At 50.2% G+C, this 25102-nt stretch overlaps 1 protein-coding gene across 1 annotated transcript in view; it reads left to right on the forward strand.

Moving 5' to 3' along the window:
* Positions 1–25102, forward strand: part of ZNF513 (zinc finger protein 513) — a 141117-nt gene that overhangs the window by 81474 nt on the left and 34541 nt on the right. The window contains exon 3 of the mRNA XM_073673701.1: positions 24364–25059. Within this exon, the coding sequence (XP_073529802.1) occupies positions 24364–25059 (696 nt within the window). The remainder of the gene's footprint in view (positions 1–24363; positions 25060–25102) is intronic.

Below are 25102 nucleotides of genomic sequence, written 5' to 3' on the forward strand. Positions count from 1 at the left end.
AAGGTGGTGCAGCACTGTGGAGAGGATGAGTAGGATGGTAGATGAGGAAGGAGATGTAAGGTGGTGCAGCACTGTGGAGAGGATGGGTAGGATGGTAGATGAGGAAGGAGATGTAAGGTGGTGCAGCATTGTGGATAGGATGGGTAGGATGGTAGATGAGGAAGGAGATGTAAGGTGGTGCAGCATTGTGGAGAGGATGGGTAGGATGGTAGATGAGGAAGGAGATGTAAGGTGGTGCAGCATTGTGGAGAGGATGGGTAGGGTGGTAGATGAGGAAGGAGATGTAAGGTGGTGCAGCACTGTGGAGAGGATGGGTAGGGTGGTAGACATTTGAGGAAGGAGATGTAAGGTGGTACAGCATTGTGGAGAGGATGGGTAGGATGGTAGATGAGGAAGGAGATGTAAGGTGGTGCAGCATTGTGGAGAGGATGGGTAGGGTGGTAGATGAGGAAGGAGATGTAAGGTGGTGCAGCACTGTGGAGAGGATGGGTAGGATGGTAGATGAGGAAGGAGATGTAAGGTGGTGCAGCATTGTGGAGAGGATGGGTAGGATGGTAGATGAGGAAGGAGATGTAAGGTGGTGCAGCACTGTGGAGAGGATGGGTAGGATGGTAGATGAGGAAGGAGATGTAAGGTGGTGCAGCACTGTGGAGAGGATGGGTAGGATGGTAGATGAGGAAGGAGATGTAAGGTGGTGCAGCACTGTGGGGAGGATGGGTAGGATGGTAGATGAGGAAGGAGATGTAAGGTGATGCAGCACTGTGGAGAGGATGGGTAGGATGGTAGATGAGGAAGGAGATGTAAGGTGGTGCAGCATTGTGGAGAGGATGGGTAGGGTGGTAGATGAGGAAGGAGATGTAAGGTGGTGCAGCACTGTGGGGAGGATGGGTAGGGTGGTAGATGAGGAAGGAGATGTAAGGTGATGCAGCACTGTGGAGAGGATGGGTAGGATGGTAGATGAGGAAGGAGATGTAAGGTGGTGCAGCATTGTGGAGAGCATGGGTAGGGTGGTAGATGAGGAAGGAGATGTAAGGTGGTGTCGCACTGTGGAGAGGATGGGTAGGATGGTAGATGAGGAAGGAGATGTAAGGTGGTGCAGCATTGTGGAGAGGATGGGTAGGATGGTAGACAGATGAGGAGGAGATGTAAGGTGGTGCAGAACTGTGGAGAGGATGGCTAGGGTGGAAGACAAATGAGGAGACAAATGGTGGTGTAGCACTGTGGAGAGGACGGCGATGGTGAAGAGATTAGGGTGGTGCAGTGCTGTGGAGAGTATGTATAAGGTGATAGAGATGTAGAGCAGTGAAGCAGTGTGGGGAGGATGGGTAGGGTGGTGGACAGAGAAGAGGAGGAGGTGTAGGGCAGTGTAGCAGTGTGGAGAGGATGGGTAGGGTGGTAGATGAGGAAGGAGATGTAAGGTGATGCAGCACTGTGGGGAGGATAGGTAGGGTGGTAGAGATGAGGAGGGAGATGTACGGTGATGCAGCGCTGTGGAGAGGATAGGTAGGGTGGTAGACAGATGAGGAGGGAGATGTACGGTGGTGCAGCACTGTGGAGACGATGGGTAGGGTGGTGGACAGATGAGGGAGATGTACGGTGGTGCAGCACTATGGAGAGGATGGGTAGGGTGGTAGACAGATGAGGAGGGAGATGTACGGTGGTGCAGCACTGTGGAGAGGATGGGTAGGGTGGTAGACAGATGAGGAGGGAGATGTACGGTGGTGCAGCACTATGGAGAGGATGGGTAGGGTGGTAGACAGATGAGGAGGGAGATGTACGGTGGTGCAGCACTGTGGAGAGGATGGGTAGGGTGGTAGACAGATGAGGAGGGAGATGTACGGTGGTGCAGCGCTGTGGAGAGGATAGGTAGGGTGGTAGACAGATGAGGAGGGAGATGTACGGTGGTGCAGCACTTTGGAGAGGATGGGTAGGGTGGTGGACAGATGAGGAGGAGATGTACGTTGGTGCAACACTGTGGACATGATGGGTAGGGTGGTAGACGGATGAGGAGGGAGATGTACGGTTATGCAGCGCTGTGGAGAGGATGGGTAGGGTGGTGGACAGAGATGAGGAGATGTAGGGTGGTGAAGCACTGTGGAGAAGATGGGTAGGGTGGTAGATGAGGAGGAGATGTAAGGTGATGCAGCACTGTGGAGAGGATGGGTAGGGTGGTAGACAGATGAGGAGGAGATGTAGGGGGGTGCACCAGTGTGGAGAGGATGGGTAGAGTGGTGGACAGAGATGAGGAGGAGATGTAGGCGTGGTGCAGCACTGTGGAGATGATGGGTAGGATGGTGGACAAGATGAGGAGGAGATGTAGGGTGATGCAGCACTGTGGACAGGATGGGTAGGGTGGTGGACAGAGATGAGGAGGAGATGTAGGGCGGTACAGCACTGTGGAGAGGATGGGTAGGATGGTAGACTGATGAGGAAGGAGATGTAAGGTGGTGCAGAACTGTGGAGAGGATGGCTAGGGTGGAAGACAAATGAGGAGACAAATGGTGGTGTAGCACTGTGGAGAGGACGGCGATGGTGAAGAGATTAGGGTGGTGCAGTGCTGTGGAGAGTATGTATAAGGTGATAGAGATGTAGAGCAGTAAAGCAGTGTGGGGAGGATGGGTAGGGTGGTGGACAGAGAAGAGGAGGAGGTGTAGGGCAGTGTAGCAGTGTGGAGAGGATGGGTAGGGTGGTAGATGAGGAAGGAGATGTAAGGTGGTGCAGCACTGTGGAGAGGATGGGTAGGATGGTAGATGAGGAAGGAGATGTAAGGTGGTGCAGCATTGTGGAGAGGATGGGTAGGGTGGTAGATGAGGAAGGAGATGTAAGGTGGTGCAGCATTGTGGAGAGGATGGGTAGGATGGTAGATGAGGAAGGAGATGTAAGGTGGTGCAGCACTGTGGAGAGGATGGGTAGGATGGTAGATGAGGAAGGAGATGTAAGGTGGTGCAGCACTGTGGAGAGGATGGGTAGGATGGTAGATGAGGAAGGAGATGTAAGGTGGTGCAGCATTGTGGAGAGGATGGGTAGGGTGGTAGGTGAGGAAGGAGATGTAAGGTGGTGCAGCATTGTGGAGAGGATGGGTAGGATGGTAGATGAGGAAGGAGATGTAAGGTGGTGCAGCATTGTGGAGAGGATGGGTAGGGTGGTAGATGAGGAAGGATATGTAAGGTGGTGCAGCATTGTGGAGAGGATGGGTAGGGTGGTAGATGAGGAAGGAGATGTAAGGTGGTGCAGCACTGTGGAGAGGATGGGTAGGATGGTAGATGAGGAAGGAGATGTAAGGTGGTGCAGCATTGTGGAGAGGATGGGTAGGATGGTAGATGAGGAAGGAGATGTAAGGTGGTGCAGCACTGTGGAGAGGATGGGTAGGATGGTAGATGAGGAAGGAGATGTAAGGTGGTGCAGCACTGTGGAGAGGATGGGTAGGATGGTAGATGAGGAAGGAGATGTAAGGTGGTGCAGCACTGTGGGGAGGATGGGTAGGATGGTAGATGAGGAAGGAGATGTAAGGTGATGCAGCACTGTGGAGAGGATGGGTAGGATGGTAGATGAGGAAGGAGATGTAAGGTGGTGCAGCATTGTGGAGAGGATGGGTAGGGTGGTAGATGAGGAAGGAGATGTAAGGTGGTGCAGCACTGTGGAGAGGATGGGTAGGATGGTAGATGAGGAAGGAGATGTAAGGTGGTGCAGCATTGTGGAGAGCATGGGTAGGGTGGTAGATGAGGAAGGAGATGTAAGGTGGTGCCGCACTGTGGAGAGGATGGGTAGGATGGTAGATGAGGAAGCAGATGTAAGGTGGTGCAGCATTGTGGAGAGGATGGGTAGGATGGTAGACAGATGAGGAGGAGATGTAAGGTGGTGCAGAACTGTGGAGAGGATGGCTAGGGTGGAAGACAAATGAGGAGACAAATGGTGGTGTAGCACTGTGGAGAGGACGGCGATGGTGAAGAGATTAGGGTGGTGCAGTGCTGTGGAGAGTATGTATAAGGTGATAGAGATGTAGAGCAGTGAAGCAGTGTGGGGAGGATGGGTAGGGTGGTGGACAGAGAAGAGGAGGAGGTGTAGGGCAGTGTAGCAGTGTGGAGAGGATGGGTAGGGTGGTAGATGAGGAAGGAGATGTAAGGTGATGCAGCACTGTGGGGAGGATAGGTAGAGTGGTAGACAGATGAGGAGGGAGATGTACGGTGGTGCAGCACTGTGGAGACGATGGGTAGGGTGGTGGACAGATGAGGGAGATGTACGGTGGTGCAGCACTATGGAGAGGATGGGTAGGGTGGTAGACAGATGAGGAGGGAGATGTACGGTGGTGCAGCACTGTGGAGAGGATGGGTAGGGTGGTAGACAGATGAGGAGGGAGATGTACGGTGGTGCAGCACTATGGAGAGGATGGGTAGGGTGGTAGACAGATGAGGAGGGAGATGTACGGTGGTGCAGCACTGTGGAGAGGATGGGTAGGGTGGTAGACAGATGAGGAGGGAGATGTACGGTGGTGCAGCACTATGGAGAGGATGGGTAGGGTGGTAGACAGATGAGGAGGGAGATGTACGGTGGTGCAGCACTGTGGAGAGGATGGGTAGGGTGGTAGACAGATGAGGAGGGAGATGTACGGTGGTGCAGCGCTGTGGAGAGGATAGGTAGGGTGGTAGACAGATGAGGAGGGAGATGTACGGTGGTGCAGCACTTTGGAGAGGATGGGTAGGGTGGTGGACAGATGAGGAGGAGATGTACGTTGGTGCAACACTGTGGACAGGATGAGGAGGGAGATGTACGGTTATGCAGCGCTGTGGAGAGGATAGGTAGGGTGGTAGACAGATGAGGAGGGAGATGTACGGTGGTGCAGCACTATGGAGAGGATGGGTAGGGTGGTAGACAGATGAGGAGGGAGATGTACGGTGGTGCAGCACTGTGGAGAGGATGGGTAGGGTGGTGGACAGATGAGGAGGGAGATGTACGGTGGTGCAGCGCTGTGGAGAGGATAGGTAGGGTGGTAGACAGATGAGGAGGGAGATGTACGGTGGTGCAGCACTTTGGAGAGGACGGGTAGGTGGTGGATTGATGAGGAGGGAGATGTAGGGTGATGCAGCACTGTGGAGAGGATGGGTAGGGTGGTAGACAGATGAGGAGGAGATGTAAGGTGATGCAGCACTGTGGAGAGGATGGGTAGGGTGGTAGACAGATGAAGAGGAGATGTAAGATGATGCAGCACTGTGGAGAGGATGACGTGCGGCTGGTCGGGCCAGGAGACGTGCGGCTGGTCGGGCCAGGAGACGTGGTAGACAGATGAGGAGGAGATGTAGGGGGGTGCAGCAGTGTGGAGATTATGGGTAGAGTGGTCGACAGAGATGAGATGTAGGGTGGTGCAGCACTGTGGAGAGGATGGGTAGGGTGGTGGACAGGGATGAGGAGATGTTGGGTGATGCAGCACTGTGGAGATGATAGGTAGGGTGGTTGACAGATGAGGGAGATGTAGGGTGATGCAGCACTGTGGAGAGGATGGGTAGGGTGGTGGACAGATGAGGAGGGAGATGTAGGGTGATGCAGCACTGTGGAGAGGATGGGTTGGGTGGTGGACAGAGATGAGGAGATGTAGGGTGGTGAAGCACTGTGGAGAAGATGGGTAGGGTGGTAGATGAGGAGGAGATGTAAGGTGATGCAGCACTGTGGAGAGGATGGGTAGGGTGGTAGACCGATGAGGAGGAGATGTAGGGGGGTGCACCAGTGTGCAGAGGATGGGTAGAGTGGTGGACAGAGATGAGGAGGAGATGTAGGCATGGTGCAGCACTGTGGAGATGATGGGTAGGATGGTGGACAAGATGAGGAGGAGATGTAGGATGATGCAGCACTGTGGAGAGGATGGGTAGGGTGGTGAACAGAGATGAGGAGATGTATGGTGGTGCAGCACTGTGGAGAGGATGGGTAGGGTGGTGAACAGAGATGAGGAGATGTATGGTGGTGCAGCACTGTGGAGAGGATGGGTAGGGTAGTAGACAGATGAGGAAGTAGATGTAGGGTGATGCTGCACTGTGGAGCGGATGGGTATGGTGGTAAACAGACGAGGGAGATGTAGAGGGATGCAACAGTGTGGAGAGGATGGGTAGGGTGGTGGACAGAGATGAGGAGGTAGATGTAGGGTGATGCAGCACTGTGGAGAGGATGGGTAGGGTGGTGGACAGAGATGAGGAGGAGATGTAGGGTGGTGCAGCACTGTGGAGGGGATGGGTAGGGTGGTAGATGAGAAGGAGATGTAAGTTGATGCAGCACTGTGGAGAGGATGGGTAGGGTGGTGGACAGAGATGAGGAGGAGATGTAGGGGGTGCAGCAGTGTGGAGAGGATGGGTAGGGTGGTGGACAGATATGAGGAGGAGATGTAGGGTGGTGCAGGATGGGTAGGGTGGTGGACAGATATGAGGAGGAGATGTAGGGGGTGCAGCAGTGTGGAGAGGATGGGTAGGGTGGTGGACAGATATGAGGAGGAGATGTAGGGGGGGTGCAGCAGTGTGGAGAGGATGGGTAGGGTGGTAGACAGATGAGATGTAAGGGGGGGGTGCAGCACTGTGGAGAGGATGGGTAGGGTGGTGGACAGATGAGGAGGGAGATGTAGGGTGATGCCGCACTGTGGAGAGGATGGGTAGGGTGGTGGACAGAGATGAGGAGATGTAGGGTGGTGAAGCACTGTGGAGAAGATGGGTAGGGTGGTAGATGAGGAGGAGATGTAAGGTGATGCAGCACTGTGGAGAGGATGGGTAGGGTGGTAGACAGATGAGGAGGAGATGTAGGGGGTGCACCAGTGTGGAGAGGATGGGTAGAGTGGTGGACAGAGATGAGGAGGAGATGTAGGCGTGGTGCAGCACTGTGGAGATGATGGGTAGGATGGTGGACAAGATGAGGAGGAGATGTAGGGTGATGCAGCACTTTGGACAGGATGGGTAGGGTGGTGGACAGAGATGAGGAGGAGATGTAGGGCGGTACAGCACTGTGGAGAGGATGGGTAGGATGGTAGACTGATGAGGAAGGAGATGTAAGGTGGTGCAGAACTGTGGAGAGGATAGGTAGGGTGGTAGACAGATGAGGAAGGAGATGTAAGGTGGTGCAGAACTGTGGAGAGGATGGCTAGGGTGGAAGACAAATGAGGAGACAAATGGTGGTGTAGCACTGTGGAGAGGACGGCGATGGTGAAGAGATTAGGGTGGTGCAGTGCTGTGGAGAGTATGTATAAGGTGATAGAGATGTAGAGCAGTGAAGCAGTGTGGGGAGGATGGGTAGGGTGGTAGACATTTGAGGAAGGAGATGTAAGGTGATGCAGCACTGTGGAGAGGATGGGTAGGATGGTAGATGAAGAAGGAGATGTAAGGTGGTGCAGCATTGTGGAGAGGATGGGTAGGGTGGTAGATGAGGAAGGAGATGTAAGGTGGCGCAGCACTGTGGAGAGGATGGGTAGGATGGTAGATGAGGAAGGAGATGTAAGGTGGTGCAGCATTGTGGAGAGGATGGGTAGGATGGTAGATGAGGAAGGAGATGTAGGGGGGTGCAGCACTGTGGGGAGGATGGGTAGGATGGTAGATGGGGAAGGAGATGTAAGGTGGTGCAGCACTGTGGGGAGGATGGGTAGGATGGTAGATGAGGAAGGAGATGTAAGGTGGTGCAGTATTGTGGAGAGGATGGGTAGGATGGTAGATGAGGAAGGAGATGTAAGGTGGTGCAGCACTGTGGGGAGGATGGGTAGGATGGTAGATGAGGAAGGAGATGTAAGGTGGTGCAGCACTGTGGGGAGGATGGGTAGGATGGTAGATGAGGAAGGAGATGTAAGGTGGTGCAGCATTGTGGAGAGGATGGGTAGGATGGTAGATGAGGAAGGAGATGTAGGGGGGTGCAGCACTGTGGGGAGGATGGGTAGGATGGTAGATGAGGAAGCAGATGTAAGGTGGTGCAGCACTGTGGGGAGGATGGGTAGGATGGTAGATGAGGAAGGAGATGTAAGGTGGTGCAGTATTGTGGAGAGGATGGGTAGGATGATAGATGAGGAAGGAGATGTAAGGTGGTGCAGCATTGTGGAGAGGATGGGTAGGGTGGTAGATGAGGAAGGAGATGTAAGGTGGTGCAGCATTGTGGAGAGGATGGGTAGGGTGGTAGATGAGGAAGGGGATGTAAGGTGGTGCAGCACTGTGGAGAGGATGGGTAGGATGGTAGATGAGGAAGGAGATGTAAGGTGGTGCAGCATTGTGGAGAGGATGGGTAGGATGGTAGATGAGGAAGGAGATGTAAGGTGGTGCAGCACTGTGGAGAGGATGGGTAGGATGGTAGATGAGGAAGGAGATGTAAGGTGGTGCAGCACTGTGGAGAGGATGGGTAGGATGGTAGATGAGGAAGGAGATGTAAGGTGGTGCAGCACTGTGGGGAGGATGGGTAGGATGGTAGATGAGGAAGGAGATGTAAGGTGGTGCAGCACTGTGGAGAGGATGGGTAGGGTGGTAGATGAGGAAGGAGATGTAAGGTGGTGCAGCATTGTGGAGAGGATGGGTAGGATGGTAGATGAGTAAGGAGATGTAAGGTGGTGCAGCACTGTGGAGAGGATGGGTAGGATGGTAGATGAGGAAGGAGATGTAAGGTGGTGCAGCACTGTGGGTAGGATGGGTAGGGTGGTAGATGAGGAAGGAGATGTAAGGTGGTGCAGCACTGTGGGTAGGATGGGTAGGGTGGTAGATGAGGAAGGAGATGTAAGGTGGTGCAGCATTGTGGAGAGGATGGGTAGGATGGTAGACATTTGAGGAAGGAGATGTAAGGTGGTGCAGAACTGTGGAGAGGATGGCTAGGGTGGAAGACAAATGAGGAGACAAATGGTGGTGTAGCACTGTGGAGAGGACGGCAATGGTGAAGAGATTAGAGTGGTGCAGTGCTGTGGAGAGTATGTATAAGGTGATAGAGATGTAGAGCAGTGAAGCAGTGTGGGGAGGATGGGTAGGGTGGTGGACAGAGATGAGGAGGAGGTGTAGGGCAGTGTAGCAGTGTGGAGAGGATGGGTAGCATGGTAGATGAGGAAGGAGATGTAAGGTGATGCAGCACTGTGGGGAGGATGGGTAGGATGGTAGATGAGGAAGGAGATGTAAGGTGGTGCAGCACTGTGGGGAGGATGGGTAGGATGGTAGATGAGGAAGGAGATGTAAGGTGGTGCAGCACTGTGGGGAGGATGGGTAGGATGGTAGATGAGGAAGGAGATGTAAGGTGGTGCAGCATTGTGGAGAGGATGGGTAGGATGGTAGATGAGGAAGGAGATGTAGGGGGGTGCAGCACTGTGGGGAGGATGGGTAGGATAGTAGATGAGGAAGGAGATGTAAGGTGGTGCAGCACTGTGGGGAGGATGGGTAGGATGGTAGATGAGGAAGGAGATGTAAGGTGGTGCAGTATTGTGGAGAGGATGGGTAGGATGGTAGATGAGGAAGGAGATGTAAGGTGGTGCAGCACTGTGGGGAGGATGGGTAGGATGGTAGATGAGGAAGGAGATGTAAGGTGGTGCAGCACTGTGGGGAGGATGGGTAGGATGGTAGATGAGGAAGGAGATGTAAGGTGGTGCAGCATTGTGGAGAGGATGGGTAGGATGGTAGATGAGGAAGGAGATGTAGGGGGGTGCAGCACTGTGGGGAGGATGGGTAGGATGGTAGATGAGGAAGGAGATGTAAGGTGGTGCAGCACTGTGGAGAGGATGGGTAGGGTGGTAGATGAGGAAGGAGATGTAAGGTGGTGCAGTACTGTGGAGAGGATGGGTAGGATGGTAGATGAGGAAGGAGATGTAAGGTGATGCAGCACTGTGGAGAGGATGGGTAGGGTGGTAGATGAGGAGGAGATGTAAGGTGGTGCAGCATTGTGGAGAGGATGGGTAGGGTGGTAGATGAGGAAGGGGATGTAAGGTGGTGCAGCACTGTGGAGAGGATGGGTAGGATGGTAGATGAGGAAGGAGATGTAAGGTGGTGCAGCATTGTGGAGAGGATGGGTAGGATGGTAGATGAGGAAGGAGATGTAAGGTGGTGCAGCACTGTGGGGAGGATGGGTAGGATGGTAGATGAGGAAGGAGATGTAAGGTGGTGCAGCACTGTGGAGAGGATGGGTAGGGTGGTAGATGAGGAAGGAGATGTAAGGTGGTGCAGCATTGTGGAGAGGATGGGTAGGATGGTAGATGAGGAAGGAGATGTAAGGTGGTGCAGCACTGTGGAGAGGATGGGTAGGATGGTAGATGAGTAAGGAGATGTAAGGTGGTGCAACACTGTGGGTAGGATGGGTAGGGTGGTAGATGAGGAAGGAGATGTAAGGTGGTGCAGCATTGTGGAGAGGATGGGTAGGATGGTAGACATTTGAGGAAGGAGATGTAAGGTGGTGCAGAACTGTGGAGAGGATGGCTAGGGTGGAAGACAAATGAGGAGACAAATGGTGGTGTAGCACTGTGGAGAGGACGGCAATGGTGAAGAGATTAGGGTGGTGCAGTGCTGTGGAGAGTATGTATAAGGTGATAGAGATGTAGAGCAGTGAAGCAGTGTGGGGAGGATGGGTAGGGTGGTGGACAGAGATGAGGAGGAGGTGTAGGGCAGTGTAGCAGTGTGGAGAGGATGGGTAGGATGGTAGATGAGGAAGGAGATGTAAGGTGATGCAGCACTGTGGGGAGGATGGGTAGGATGGTAGATGAGGAAGGAGATGTAAGGTGGTGCAGCACTGTGGGGAGGATGGGTAGGATGATAGATGAGGAAGGAGATGTAAGGTGGTGCAGCATTGTGGGGAGGATGGGTAGGATGGTAGATGAGGAAGGAGATGTAAGGTGGTGCAGCATTGTGGAGAGGATGGGTAGGATGGTAGATGAGGAAGGAGATTTAGGGGGGTGCAGCACTGTGGGGAGGATGGGTAGGATAGTAGATGAGGAAGGAGATGTAAGGTGGTGCAGCACTGTGGGGAGGATGGGTAGGATGGTAGATGAGGAAGGAGATGTAAGGTGGTGCAGTATTGTGGAGAGGATGGGTAGGATGGTAGATGAGGAAGGAGATGTAAGGTGGTGCAGCACTGTGGGGAGGATGGGTAGGATGGTAGATGAGGAAGGAGATGTAAGGTGGTGCAGCACTGTGGGGAGGATGGGTAGGATGGTAGATGAGGAAGGAGATGTAAGGTGGTGCAGCATTGTGGAGAGGATGGGTAGGATGGTAGATGAGGAAGGAGATGTAGGGGGGTGCAGCACTGTGGGGAGGATGGGTAGGATGGTAGATGAGGAAGGAGATGTAAGGTGGTGCAGCACTGTGGGGAGGATGGGTAGGATGGTAGATGAGGAAGGAGATGTAAGGTGGTGCAGTATTGTGGAGAGGATGGGTAGGATGGTAGATGAGGAAGGAGATGTAAGGTGGTGCAGCATTGTGGAGAGGATGGGTAGGGTGGTAGATGAGGAAGGAGATGTAAGGTGGTGCAGCACTGTGGAGAGGATGGGTAGGGTGGTAGATGAGGAAGGAGATGTAAGGTGGTGCAGCATTGTGGAGAGGATGGGTAGGGTGGTAGATGAGGAAGGAGATTTAAGGTGGTGCAGCATTGTGGAGAGGATGGGTAGGGTGGTAGATGAGGAAGGAGATGTAAGGTGGTGCAGCACTGTGGGGAGGATGGGTAGGATGGTAGATGAGGAAGGAGATGTAAGGTGGTGCAGCCCTGTGGAGAGGATGGGTAGGATGGTAGATGAGGAAGGAGATGTAAGGTTGTGCAGCATTGTGGAGAGGATGGGGAGGATGGTAGATGAGGAAGGAGATGTAAGGTGGTGCAGCATTGTGGAGAGGATGGGTAGGGTGGTAGATGAGGAAGGAGATGTAAGGTGGTGCAGCACTGTGGAGAGGATGGGTAGGGTGGTAGATGAGGAAGGAGATGTAAGGTGGTGCAGCATTGTGGAGAGGATGGGTAGGGTGGTAGATGAGGAAGGAGATGTAAGGTGGTGCAGCATTGTGGAGAGGATGGGTAGGGTGGTAGATGTGGAAGGAGATGTAAGGTGGTGCAGCATTGTGGAGAGGATGGGTAGGGTGGTAGATGAGGAAGGAGATGTAAGGTGGTGCAGCATTGTGGAGAGGATGGGTAGGGTGGTAGATGAGGAAGGAGATGTAAGGTGGTGCAGCACTGTGGAGAGGATGGGTAGAATGGTAGATGAGGAAGGAGATGTAAGGTGGTGCAGCATTGTGGAGAGGATGGGTAGGATGGTAGATGAGGAAGGAGATGTAAGGTGGTGCAGCATTGTGGAGAGGATGGGTAGGGTGGTAGATGAGGAAGGAGATGTAAGGTGGTTCAGCATTGTGGAGAGGATGGGTAGGGTGGTAGATGAGGAAGGAGATGTAAGGTGGTGCAGCATTGTGGAGAGGATGGGTAGGGTGGTAGATGAGGAAGGAGATGTAAGGTGGTGCAGCACTGTGGAGAAGATGGGTAGGGTGGTAGATGAGGAAGGAGATGTAAGGTGTTGCAGCACTGTGGAGAGGATGGGTAGGGTGGTAGATGAGGAAGGAGATGTAAGGTGGTGCAGCACTGTGGAGAGGATGGGTAGGATGGTAGATGAGGAAGGAGATGTAAGGTGGTGCAGCATTGTGGAGAGGATGGGTCGGGTGGTAGATGAGGAAGAAGATGTAAGGTGGTGCAGCACTGTGGAGAGGATTGGTAGGGTGATAGATGAGGAAGGAGATGTAAGGTGGTGCAGCATTGTGGAGAGGATGGGTAGGGTGGTAAATGAGGAAGGAGATGTAAGGTGGTGCAGCATTGTGGAGAGGATGGGTAGGGTGGTAGATGAGGAAGGAGATGTAAGGTGGTGCAGCACTGTGGGGAGGATGGGTAGGATGGTAGATGAGGAAGGAGATGTAAGGTGGTGCAGCATTGTGGAGAGGATGGGTAGGATGGTAGATGAGGAAGGAGATGTAAGGTGGTGCAGCATTGTGGAGAGGATGGGTAGGGTGGTAGATGAGGAAGGAGATGTAAGATGGTGCAGCACTGTGGAGAGGATGGGTAGAATGGTAGATGAGGAAGGAGATGTAAGGTGGTGCAGCATTGTGGAGAGGATGGGTAGGATGGTAGATGAGGAAGGAGATGTAAGGTGGTGCAGCATTGTGGAGAGGATGGGTAGGGTGGTAGATGAGGAAGGAGATGTAAGGTGGTGCAGCATTGTGGAGAGGATGGGTAGGGTGGTAGATGAGGAAGGAGATGTAAGGTGGTGCAGCATTGTGGAGAGGATGGGTAGGGTGGTAGATGAGGAAGGAGATGTAAGGTGGTGCAGCACTGTGGAGAAGATGGGTAGGATGGTAGATGAGGAAGGAGATGTAAGGTGGTGCAGCACTGTGGAGAGGATGGGTAGGGTGGTAGATGAGGAAGGAGATGTAAGGTGGTGCAGCACTGTGGAGAGGATGGGTAGGGTGGTAGATGAGGAAGGAGATGTAAGTTGGTGCAGCACTGTGGAGAGGATGGGTAGGGTGGTAGATGAGGATGGAGATGTAAGGTGGTGCAGCACTGTGGAGAGGATGGGTAGGGTGGTAGATGAGGAAGGAGATGTAAGGTGGTGCAGCACTGTGGAGAGGATGGGTAGGGTGGTAGATGAGGAAGGAGATGTAAGGTGGTGCAGCACTGTGGAGAGGATGGGTAGGGTGGTAGATGAGGAAGGAGATGTAAGGTGGTGCAGCATTGTGGAGAGGATGGGTAGGGTGGTAGATGAGGAAGGAGATGTAAGGTGGTGCAGCACTGTGGAGAGGATGGGTAGGATGGTAGATGAGGAAGGAGATGTAAGGTGGTGCAGCACTGTGGAGAGGATGGGTAGGATGGTAGATGAGGAAGGAGATGTAAGGTGGTGCAGCATTGTGGAGAGGATGGGTAGGATGGTAGATGAGGAAGGAGATGTAAGGTGGTGCAGCACTGTGGAGAGGATGGGTAGGGTGGTAGATGAGGAAGGAGATGTAAGGTGGTGCAGCACTGTGGGGAGGATGGGTAGGATGGTAGATGAGGAAGGAGATGTAAGGTGGTGCTGCACTGTGGAGAGGATGGGTAGGGTGGTAGATGAGGAAGGAGATGTAAGGTGGTGCAGCACTGTGGAGAGGATGGGTAGGGTGGTAGATGAGGAAGGAGATGTAAGGTGGTGCAGTACTGTGGAGAGGATGGGTAGGGTGATAGATGAGGAAGGAGATGTAAGGTGGTGCAGTACTGTGGAGAGGATGGGTAGGATTGTAGATGAGGAAGGAGATGTAAGGTGGTGCAGCACTGTGGAGAGGATGGGTAGGGTGGTAGATGAGGAAGGAGATGTAAGGTGGTGCAGCATTGTGGAGAGGATGGGTAGGATGGTAGATGAGGAAGGAGATGTAAGGTGGTGCAGCACTGTGGAGAGGATGGGTAGGGTGGTAGATGAGGAAGGAGATGTAAGGTGGTGCTGCACTGTGGAGAGGATGGGTAGGATGGTAGATGAGGAAGGAGATGTAAGGTGGTGCAGCATTGTGGAGAGGATGGGTAGGATGGTAGATGAGGAAGGAGATGTAAGGTGGTGCAGCACTGTGGAGAGAATGGGTAGGGTGGTAGATGAGGAAGGAGATGTAAGGTGGTGCTGCACTGTGGAGAGGATGGGTAGGATGGTAGATGAGGAAGGAGATGTAAGGTGGTGCAGTACTGTGGAGAGGATGGGTAGGGTGGTAGATGAGGAAGGAGATGTAAGGTGGTGCAGCACTGTGGAGAGGATGGGTAGGATGGTAGATGAGGAAGGAGATGTAAGGTGGTGCAGCACTGTGTGGAGGATGGGTAGGGTGGTAGATGAGGAAGGAGATGTAAGGTGGTGCAGCACTGTGGAGAGGATGGGTAGGGTGGTAGATGAGGAAGGAGATGTAAGGTGGTGCCGCACTGTGGAGAGGATGGGTAGGATGGTAGATGAGGAAGGAGATGTAAGGTGGTGCAGCATTGTGGAGAGGATGGGTAGGGTGGTAGATGAGGAAGGAGATGTAAGGTGGTGCAGCACTGTGTGGAGGATGGGTAGGGTGGTAGATGAGGAAGGAGATGTAAGGTGGTGCAGCACTGTGGAGAGGATGGGTAGGGTGGTAGATGAGGAAGGAGATGTAAGGTGGTGCAGCATTGTGGAGAGGATGGGTAGGATGGTAGATGAGGAAGGAGATGTAAGGTGGTGCAGCACTGTGGAGAGCTTTGTGGGTGAGATCGATAAGTTTATATCGTACTCTTTAGATGATGGTCAATCAGTGCAGTGACTGGCACAAGGTGGAGGCATCGGTGTAGCGGCTGGGCAAAAATAAGACCTTATAGATCCTACAAAACAGAAGGAAATGCCAATAAAGTCCAATATATCAAAAATGCACACAATGCAACCAAGTATGATATTTAAGGAGGACACAATACATAATATAAATATATTTTATTTTATTCATGTATATTAAAAAACACAAAATATTATACAAGAACATATTAAAATACAAATAAAAAATATATAAAAAGAAGCTCAGGAGGGGAGAACAGGGGGTATGCCTATCATGAGAGAATAATGTATAGCCAAATAGGCGGGGAATAAATAATTATTACAATTTAACCATTCACATGAACATTGTCCATTTGTCCAAAATCCAATGTATAAATAAAAATAAATACTCTCTGGGTTTATATTGAAATTGATATATTTAAAAGTGCAAATAATAATAATATTATAATTCCAAAAAATGAGTCAACCAAATTGAAATTAATTCCTTAAAGGTGCAAGCGCCATAAGACAGTAGTAGTTTGGAGTGGTGAGAGGGGGCAGTAGTGGTCTATGTCACTGCTATTCATCCTCCACCATTTTCTGCCTTGTGATTAGGGACGGGGTCCATTGTTCTGTTTGTCCCATTATAATTTATTATAGTCTGGCCTCCAGAATATACAACTATGTATGTGATATGGCACTTGCACCTTTAAGGAATTATTTTTGCTAATCAGAAGAGCTTTGTAGTAGTCCAGGCGAGAATTAGTAAGAGCGACAGTAAGAGTTTTCATCGTTTGAATGGTCAGATTTTGGATTTTAAGGTGTAGGTCACATGAGCGAGCGATCGAATATTGGGAATAAGGGAAAGCTCTGAGTCAAATATAGTCCCAAGACAGCGGGCATGCTGCTGGAGAGCTATGGTAGTACCAGCAAAGGAAATGGCAATATCTGGTATAGGTGGGTTAGTGGAGGAAGAAAACTGAAGAAGTGTAGATTAGGATAAATTGAGTTTCAGATAGAGGGAGGATGTGATGTTAGGGACAGCAATCACTGGTATTTTATAGTAATGTGGGTATGATGTCACGAGAAGTGTATGGTTGGGTGTCATCAGCATAGAGATGATACTGTAAACCAAATGTGATAGTTTGTCCAATAGGGGTGGTGTATAGAGAGAAGAGGGGACCTAGGATTGACCCTGAGGAACCCCTACAGTAAGGGGAAGAGGAGAGGAAGAGCCGGCAATTGATACAGTGAAGGAGCGGTCAGAGAGGTAGGAGGAGAACGGTGTCCTTGAGGCCAATAGTGCGGAGCATAGTGAGGAGGAGCTGGTGATCCATAGTGTCGAATGCTGCAGAGATCCAGGAGATCAGCAGGGAGCAGTGACCGTTAGATTTAGCTGTTAGTAGATCATTAGAGACTTTAGTGAGGGCAGTTTCTATGGAGTGTGAGGAGCAGAATCTAGATTATATAAGGTCAAGAAGAGCGTTATCTGCGAGATAGCGGATCAGACGAGAGTGGACCAGGCGTTCCAGGAGTGAACAATGAAGGGAGATTAGAGAGCAGTTGGTAGTTGAAAGCGCAGTTCTGGTCCGGGGATGTTTTGGGTTAATGATGGCTTATTTGAAGGAGGAAAGAAAGATACTGGAAAAAAAAGAAGGCTTATATATTTTAGTTAGGTGGGAGAGAGAGTGAACTTTGGGAAGTGCGGGGGGGAATGTGATCCATGATATTGTAGGATTGCCACACAATTTCCTGTCGAGTGTGATCATTTTTTTCTCTGGGGTAATTGGCCAGAACATCGGTGTTGAGGTCGGTGAACGAGGCTGATACTTTTGAACTGAGGAGGGAGTGAGAAGAGGTTTAGGATTGTTATAGTGAGGTGATGAGGGCGGTGAAGTCGCTTGTTTGCAGAGGCGAAGGGCAGAGTTATAGGTTTTAAATATAAACTTGTGATGGATGAAATATTTGCCCAAAAGTGTTTTTCTCCACTGACACTCGGCACCCGGAGAAAACTTCTTTGCTGCTTGTGCCAGGGTTGTCGTTGTCTGCGTCAGGTTGTACTGTGTGTAGCAGCGCAGCTTCATCAAGTATGGTGTGGTAAGTGAGGTGACCTGAGCGGGGTGACCGTTATTGACAGAGAAGAAAAGAAGGTTGTGGTCCAAGAGGGGAGTAAGATCATCCTCTGAGCAGAGTCAGGAGAAGACCTGGTCCTGAGTATGCCGTTCTCATGTAGGAGAGTTAGTAAGCTGTGAAAGGCCGGAGAAGGAGTTGAGCGGCAGATGATGCGTGGCAGATAGGGAGAGCAGATTATCAATGAGGATGTTCAAGTTCCCCAAGATTAGTGTTGGAATATCATATGATTGAAAGTGAGGAAGCCAGGTGGCAAAGATCCAAGAACTGGTGGGATTGGCCCGGAAGGGGATACTTAATTGCCTCTCACATGGAAAAGGGCTGGAAAAGTCCGATGGTGTGGACCTTTAAAAGAAGGGAAGATAAGTGACGGTACTGGGAGGTTGACATTAAAAGCTTATTTTGACTAAGCAACACACAACCACCTCCACCTTTTCTGCTCTCAAGTCTTGGGGTATGTGAAAAATGTAGCCCACCATATGAGAGCAGCAATGGACGGAGTGTCTGATTGCTGGACCCAGATTTTAGTAAGAGCCAAAAGGTATAGAGAATTTGGAAGGGTAAAAGTCAAGGATGAAGGGGAGTTTGTTACACACAGATCTGGCTTTCCAGAGGACACAATTAAAGAAAACAAGAGAAGGTAAGCACTGAATGTTTATGAAATTAGCAAAGTTTCTGTGTGCAGCAGAAAAGGAACTACATTTACTGGTACATTGAGGGCCTGGGTTTGGGCAGATGTTTCCTGTCATGAGGAATAGAGAGCATAAGCAGATGGTTCTGTGATTTGTAAGAGTGTGTCTCAAGTTGTACAATCGTAGTGGATGGATTTGTGCGGTTTAAAAATGTGAAAAGAATGTGTGAGCCGTAGAAGAGAGGGGCTGATATGGATGCAGCCAACATGGACCATAAAGTCTTTTGACCAAGTGAGATAACCTTACAGCATTTGGGAACACACAGAAATGAAAATGAACTTACACCATTAATTTAGTCTTGCAAAGATGAAATTGATTATCCAGGGTTGAGAAGAATTAACGCACTATATGAAGTTAACTTAATTGGGTGTGGTGAGAAGACTCACGTAGCTCTCTCACCCACTAGACCAGGTGTTCAGTAGGGTACTCCTTACGCTGGTTCTTGGCCGTCCTGTACATCAGCAACATGTCAAGAAGCACCTATGACCAAAACAAATCGATTCCAGGTGGTCCATGAGTAGGCACAATACATAGTTTATACATAGTTTTTTAAGATTGAAGGAAGACTAAGTCCATCTAGTTCACCCCATAGCCTAACATGTTGATCCAGAGGAAGGCAAAAAACCCCATGTGGCAAACACTAAGCTCCACATTGGGGAAAAAAACTCCTTCCCGACTCCATACGACAATCAGACTAGTTCCCTGGATCAACGTCCTATCAAGGAATCTAGTATATATAACCTGTAATATTATACATCCAGGCCCTTCTTAAATGTTAGTAGTGAATCCCTCATTACACATCATAGAATCATAGAATCATAGAATGGTAGAGTTGGAAGGGACCTCCTGGGTCATCTGGTCCAACCCCCTGCTCAAAGCAGGATTCACTAGATCATCTCAGACAGATGTCTGTCCAGCCTCTGTTTGAAGACGTCCATTGAAGGGGAACTCACCACCTCTCGTGGCAGCCTGTTCCACTCCTTAATCACCCTAACTGTCAAAAAGTTTTTTCTAATATCTAATCTGTGTCTCCTCCCATTTAGTTTCATCCCATTGCTTCTAGTCTTTCCTTGTGCAAATGAGAATAAAGATGATCCTTCTACAATGTGACAGCCCTTGACATATTTGTAGACAGCTATTAAGTCTCCTCTCAGTCTTCTTTTTTGCAAGCTAAACATTCCCAAATCCTGCAACCGTTCCTCATAGGACATGGTTTGCAGACCAGTCACCATTCTGGTCGCTCTTCTCTGAACTTGCTCCAGTTTGTCGATGTCTTTTTTAAAATGTGGTGCCCAAAACTGTACACAGTATTCCAGATGAGGTCTGACCAAAGAGGAGTAAAGACCGATAATGACTTCACGTGAGAGCTCCATAGTCTCACTGCTCTTACAGTAAAGAATCCGCGTCTGTGATTATGATTAAACCTTCTTTCCTCCAGACGTAGAAGATGCCCCCTTGTCCCCGTCTCTGGCCTCAGAGTAAAAAGATCAGTAGAAAGGTCTTTGTACTGTCCCCTCATATACTTGTACATAGTAATAAGATCCCCCCTAAGCCTTCTTTTTTCCACAGTAAATAACCCCAAGTGTAATAACCTGTCCTGGTATTGCAGACCCCCCCAGTCCTCTAATAACCTGTCTTGGTATTGCAGACCCCCCAGTCCTCTAATAACCTGTCTTGGTATTGCAGACCCCCCAGTCCTCTAATAACCTGTCTTGGTATTGCAGACCCCCCCGTCCTCTAATAACCTGTCTTGATATTGCAGACCCCCCAGTCCTCTAATAACCTGTCTTGGTATTGCAGACCCCCCAGTCCTCTAATAACCTGTCTTGGTATTGCAGACCCCCCAGTCCTCTAATAACCTGTCTTGGTATTGCAGACCCCCCAGTCCTCTAATAACCTGTCTTGGTATTGCAGACCCCCCAGTCCTCTAATAACCTGTCTTGGTATTGCAGACCCCCCAGTCCTCTAATAACCTGTCTTGGTATTGCAGACCCCCCCAGTCCTCTAATAACCTGTCTTGGTATTGCAGACCCCCCAGTCCTCTAATAACCTGTCTTGGTATTGCAGACCCCCTAGTCCTCTAATAACCTTGGTCGCTCTTCTCTGCACCCGCTCTAGTTCAGCTATGTCTTTCTTATACACCGGAAACCAGAACTGTACACAGTATTCTAGGTGTGGTCGCACTAATGTCTTGTATAGAGGTAAATTATCTTCTCCTCATCAGCATCTATGCCTCTTTTAATGCATCCCATTATTTCATTTGCCTTTGCAGCAGCTGCCTGACACTGGCCACTAAACGTGAGCTTGTCGTCCACCAATACACCCAGGTCTTTTTCAGTGACAGTTTTGCCCAGTGTTTTACAATTAAGCATATAATTATACATTTTATTTCCTCTGCCCAAGTGCATTACCTTACATTTATCCCCATTAAAGCTCATTTGCCATTTATCAGCCCAAGCTTCTAGTTTACATCGATCCTCCTGTAATATAAAATTGTCCTCCTCTGTATTGATTACCCTGCAGAGTTTAGTGTCATCTGCAAATATTGAAATATTACTCTGTATGCCCCCTACAAGGTCATTAATAAATATGTTAAAAAGACGGGGGCCCAATACTGACCCCTGTGGTACCCCAATACTGACCCCTGTGGTACCCCAATACTGACCCCTGTGGTACCCCACTGTTAACTGAGACCCAGTCTGAGTGTGTTCCATTAATAACCACCCTTTGTTTCCTATCACTGAGCCAATTCTTAACCCACATACATATATTTTCCCCTATCCCCATTGTTCTCATTTTATGTATCTACCTTTTGTGTGGAACGGTATCAAAAGCTTTTGAAAAGTCCATATACAAAACATCCGCTGCATTTCCTTGGTCCAGTCCAGAACTTACCTCCTCATAAAAGCTGATCAGATTAGTCTTGACAGGAACGGTCCCTCGTAAACCCATGTTGATATTGGGGGAACGGTCCCTCGTAAACCCATGTTGATATTGGGAGAACGGTCCCTCGTAAACCCATGTTGATATTGGGGGAACGGTCCCTCGTAAACCCATGTTGATATTGGGGGAACGGTCCCTCGTAAACCCATGTTGATATTGGGTCATGAGGTTCTTCTTCAGATACTCTAGTATAGCATCTCTTAGGAAACCCTCCAGGATTTTACCCACAGTAGAGGTTAAGCTTACTGGCCTATAATTTCCAAGTTCAGTTTTTGTCCCCTTTTTGAATATTGGCACCACATTTGCTATACGCCAGTCCTGTGATACAGACCCTGTTATTCTGGAATCTTTAAAGATTATAAATAATGGTCTATCTATAACGTTACTTAATTCCTGCAGTACTCGCGGGTGTATCCCATCCGGGCCCGGGGATTTGTCACCTTTAGTGATTTTTAGACGCCGCCGCACTTCCTGCTGGGTGAAGCAAGTGACATTTACTGGAGAATTTTTGTCATCACTAATCATGTTTTCTGTCATGCGATTTTCTTGTGTAAATACGGTTGAAAAAAAATCATTTAGCATATTGGCTTTTTCCTCATCCTCATCCACCATTTCACCCAGACTATTTTTAAGGGGACCAACACTATCATTTTTTAGTTTCTTCCTATTTATGTAGTTAAAGAATATTTTGAGGTTATTTTTACTTTCTCTGGCAATGATTCTCTCTGCCTCAATCTTTGCTGCCTTGATTTGTTTTTTACATAATTTATTTAATTTTCTATATTTATTTAATGCCTCATCACTACCTACTTGCTTTAGTTCTCTAAACGCTTTCTTTTTGTCACTTATTGCGCCCCTTACAGCTCTATTTAGCCATAGTGGTTACCACTTTCCATTTTTTTTTTTTGAGCATTACACAAGGAAAATGACCTAATGTATGGTCTTTCTACACAACACAGACCCTCTGCCAAAACCCAGGGTAGTGCAGTCAGGGTTGGCGTGGGCAATACCTTTGTGCTCAGAGTAAAGCCAACAGGCACCGCTCCCTCCTGGCAGCGGCCGGGCAGCGTCTGTGCACCAATACAAGGGCATTCTGTCACTCTCCGCATACAATTTATATCAATTTAAATCCGCCCTAGTAATAAAATGGTGCTGGTGTCTCGGGAGGGCGTCCCACATCAGAATAGCACAAAAGACCGGCACTCACTTGTATGCGTCATTTTTAGAGTTTATTCCATATCCTTCATCAGCATGTACAATCTAAAGTGACGCGTTTCAGCTTACACAAGACTTTAGTTTTTTTTGTAAGCTGAAACGCGTCACTTTTGATTGTACATGCTGATGAAGGATATGGAATAAACTCTAAAAATGACGCATACAAGTGAGTGCCGGTCTTTTGTGCTATTTTACTCTCTTGATCCATTCACAATACTCCCTGGTGATGCCTGCTCTTAAAACCCGTTTACATCTTTACCCAGACAGGGAAAATAGTGAGAGCGTGCCCCTGAAGTGTGTGAGCTTGTTTCGGGCTGCGGCTGGGAGCGTCGCTCTGACCAATCCCCTGGACGGCTTCTCAATACACTTCTTAGCCTCATTGCTGGGTTTTGCACCAGATTCTGTTCAGTTCTGTCTCCAGGTTAGACCCTGGGATCACCAGTGAGGCCTAATACCGGGAGGTACACATGGCTAAAGGCGAGTGCTCACGGAACATGCCATCGAAATATTGCCACCCTTAAAATTCTTCCAAAACATAGTATTTCTCCCGGAAAATGATTGCAATTCCAGATGTTTTGTTATACACAGGTTTATTTTCTTTGTGGGTACTGGAACAACACAAGACAGAAAAAAATGCAAATTGGACATAATTTCACACAGGGGTCTTGTGGGGTGTCCCCGGTATACAGCAGGTCTTGTGGGGTGTCCCCGGTATATGGCAGGTCTTGTGGGGTGTCACTGGTATTCTGCAGGTCTTGTGTGGTGTCACTGGTATACGGCAGGTCTTGTGTGGTGTCACTGGTATACGGCAGGTCTTGTGTGGTGTCCCTGGTATATGGCAGGTCTTGTGGGGTGTCCCCGGTATACGGCAGGTCTTGTGGGGCGTCCCCGGTATACGGCAGGTCTTGCGTGGTTTCCCCGGTATACGGCAGGTCTTGTGTGGTTTCCCCGGTTTACAGCAGGTCTTCTGTGGTGTCCCCGGTATACGGCAGGTCTTGTGTGGTTTTCCCGGTTTATGGCAGGTCTTGTGTGGTTTCCCCGGTTTACGGCAGGTGTTGTGGGGTGTCCTTGGTTTACGGCAGGTCTTGTGTGGTGTCTCCGGTATACGGCAGGTCTTGGGCGGTGTCCCCGGTGTACGGCAGGTCTTGTGTGGTGTCTCCGGTATACGGCAGATCTTGGGCGGTGTCCCCTGTTTACGGCAGGTCTTCTGTGGTGTCCCCGGTATACGGCAGATCTTGGGCGGTGTCCCCGGTTTACGGCAGGTCTTCTGTGGTGTCCCCGGTATACGGCAGGTCTTGTGTGGTGTCACGGGTATACGGCAGGTCTTGTGGGGTGTCACTGGTATTCTGCAGGTCTTGTGGGGTGTCACTGGTATTCTGCAGGTCTTGTGTGGTGTCACTGGTTTACGGCAGGTTTTGTGGGGTGTTCCCGGTATACGGCAGGACATCTGTGATGTCCCCGGTATACGGCAGGTCTTCTGTGGTGTCCCCGGTATAGGGCAGGTCTTCTGTGGTGTCCCCGGTATACATCAGGTCTTGTGCAGTGTCCTTGGTTTATGGTATGTCTTGTGGGTTATGGAAAAATGGAGATGGGTCATGGATGCCCAGTGCTTATTGATATATGGAGAGTGAAGTTGTGTGATGACATTGTCCGGTGATGTGTAAGAGCAGCAGAAGAGCGGTGCCGGTGGCTGCAGGTTGTAGTCAAATACTAAGAGCATAGTGGAGACCAAGCACGTCTCTTTCCACAGAGGAGCTCCTAAATGAATGGTACAGCTTGATGGATTGCTAAGGGCACCTTTCCTTTTGATAAATCTTCCGGTTTGTTCTTCAGGACACTTCTAAAATATTAGGATGTTTTCTGTGGCAAAGCATTGCAGAGGCTAGGTGCAGCTCAAGAGAAGCCCTGCAGACAGTGACCAGGGCTATAAAGGAGCCGTAGGAAGGTGGAGAGCCGTGTGGATGGGGAACATGCTCATGAATGTCCAAGCAGATATATCAAAGGCCCACTGCTAAATGACAGCAGAGGAGCCATGTGTGGAAATGGTGAGTAATGGGCCCTATAGGACTTATGTGGAAGGTTTATCCACTGGTAGTCGAGGTCCGATGATTGGCCCCACTCTGTCATTGACGGTGTGCGTGTCCCCTGCATGTCTGATAACATCCTCTGTTGTCTCTGCAGATTCTGGGGTTGGCAAGATGGAGATTCCCTGCTATTCCTTGAGTGAGGATGAATATTCCGGGTATCGGCCCCTGAGTGTGGACAGTGATCCCGAGGAGGGCGCAATGGATTCTACACCATCTCCGTGTAAAGAGTGTGACCCTCGCAGCCGTTGTGTGTTCCTGGCTCATCAGTGTCTACCTTGCTTGTCGTCATCTCCGGCGGCTGAGGTTTCGGCACCTCTCCAGATCACTCATCCATCCTTGGGCACAGAAGCACAGAAGGACCGTCTGCTCTTCCCTTGCCGCCTGTGCCCCTTTTCCACCCATTACTCCAGCCACCTGAAGCGTCATATGAAGACTCACAACGGAGAGAAGCCCTTCCGCTGCCCTCATTGCTTTTATGCATCTGCACAGTTAGTTAATCTAAAGCGCCATTTACGCACCCACACGGGGGAGAAGCCCTTCCGGTGTGATCACTGCAGCTTCTCCTGCAGCAGTCCTGGGAACCTGAAGAGGCACCAACGTGTCCACACCCAGGAGAAACCCTACATCTGCAATATGTGCACTTACCGCTGCAACCAAAGCCGCAACCTGAAACGGCACCTACTAGCGCATCGTAGGAGAGGACTAGAGAGGCAGCAGCATGGGGTAAAGAAGGAAGAAGATGGCGAGGAGGATGGGGAAGAGAGAGGCGGAGGAAACAGCGCCTCCGATGGTCAGTTCACAGACATTTCATGGCTCAAACCCATCATTTTGAT

This window comes from Phyllobates terribilis, unplaced genomic scaffold (assembly GCF_046119375.1).
Source record: "Phyllobates terribilis strain yellow unplaced genomic scaffold, ASM4611937v1 Scaffold_3__8_contigs__length_932513732, whole genome shotgun sequence".
Classification (NCBI taxonomy): domain Eukaryota; kingdom Metazoa; phylum Chordata; class Amphibia; order Anura; family Dendrobatidae; genus Phyllobates; species Phyllobates terribilis.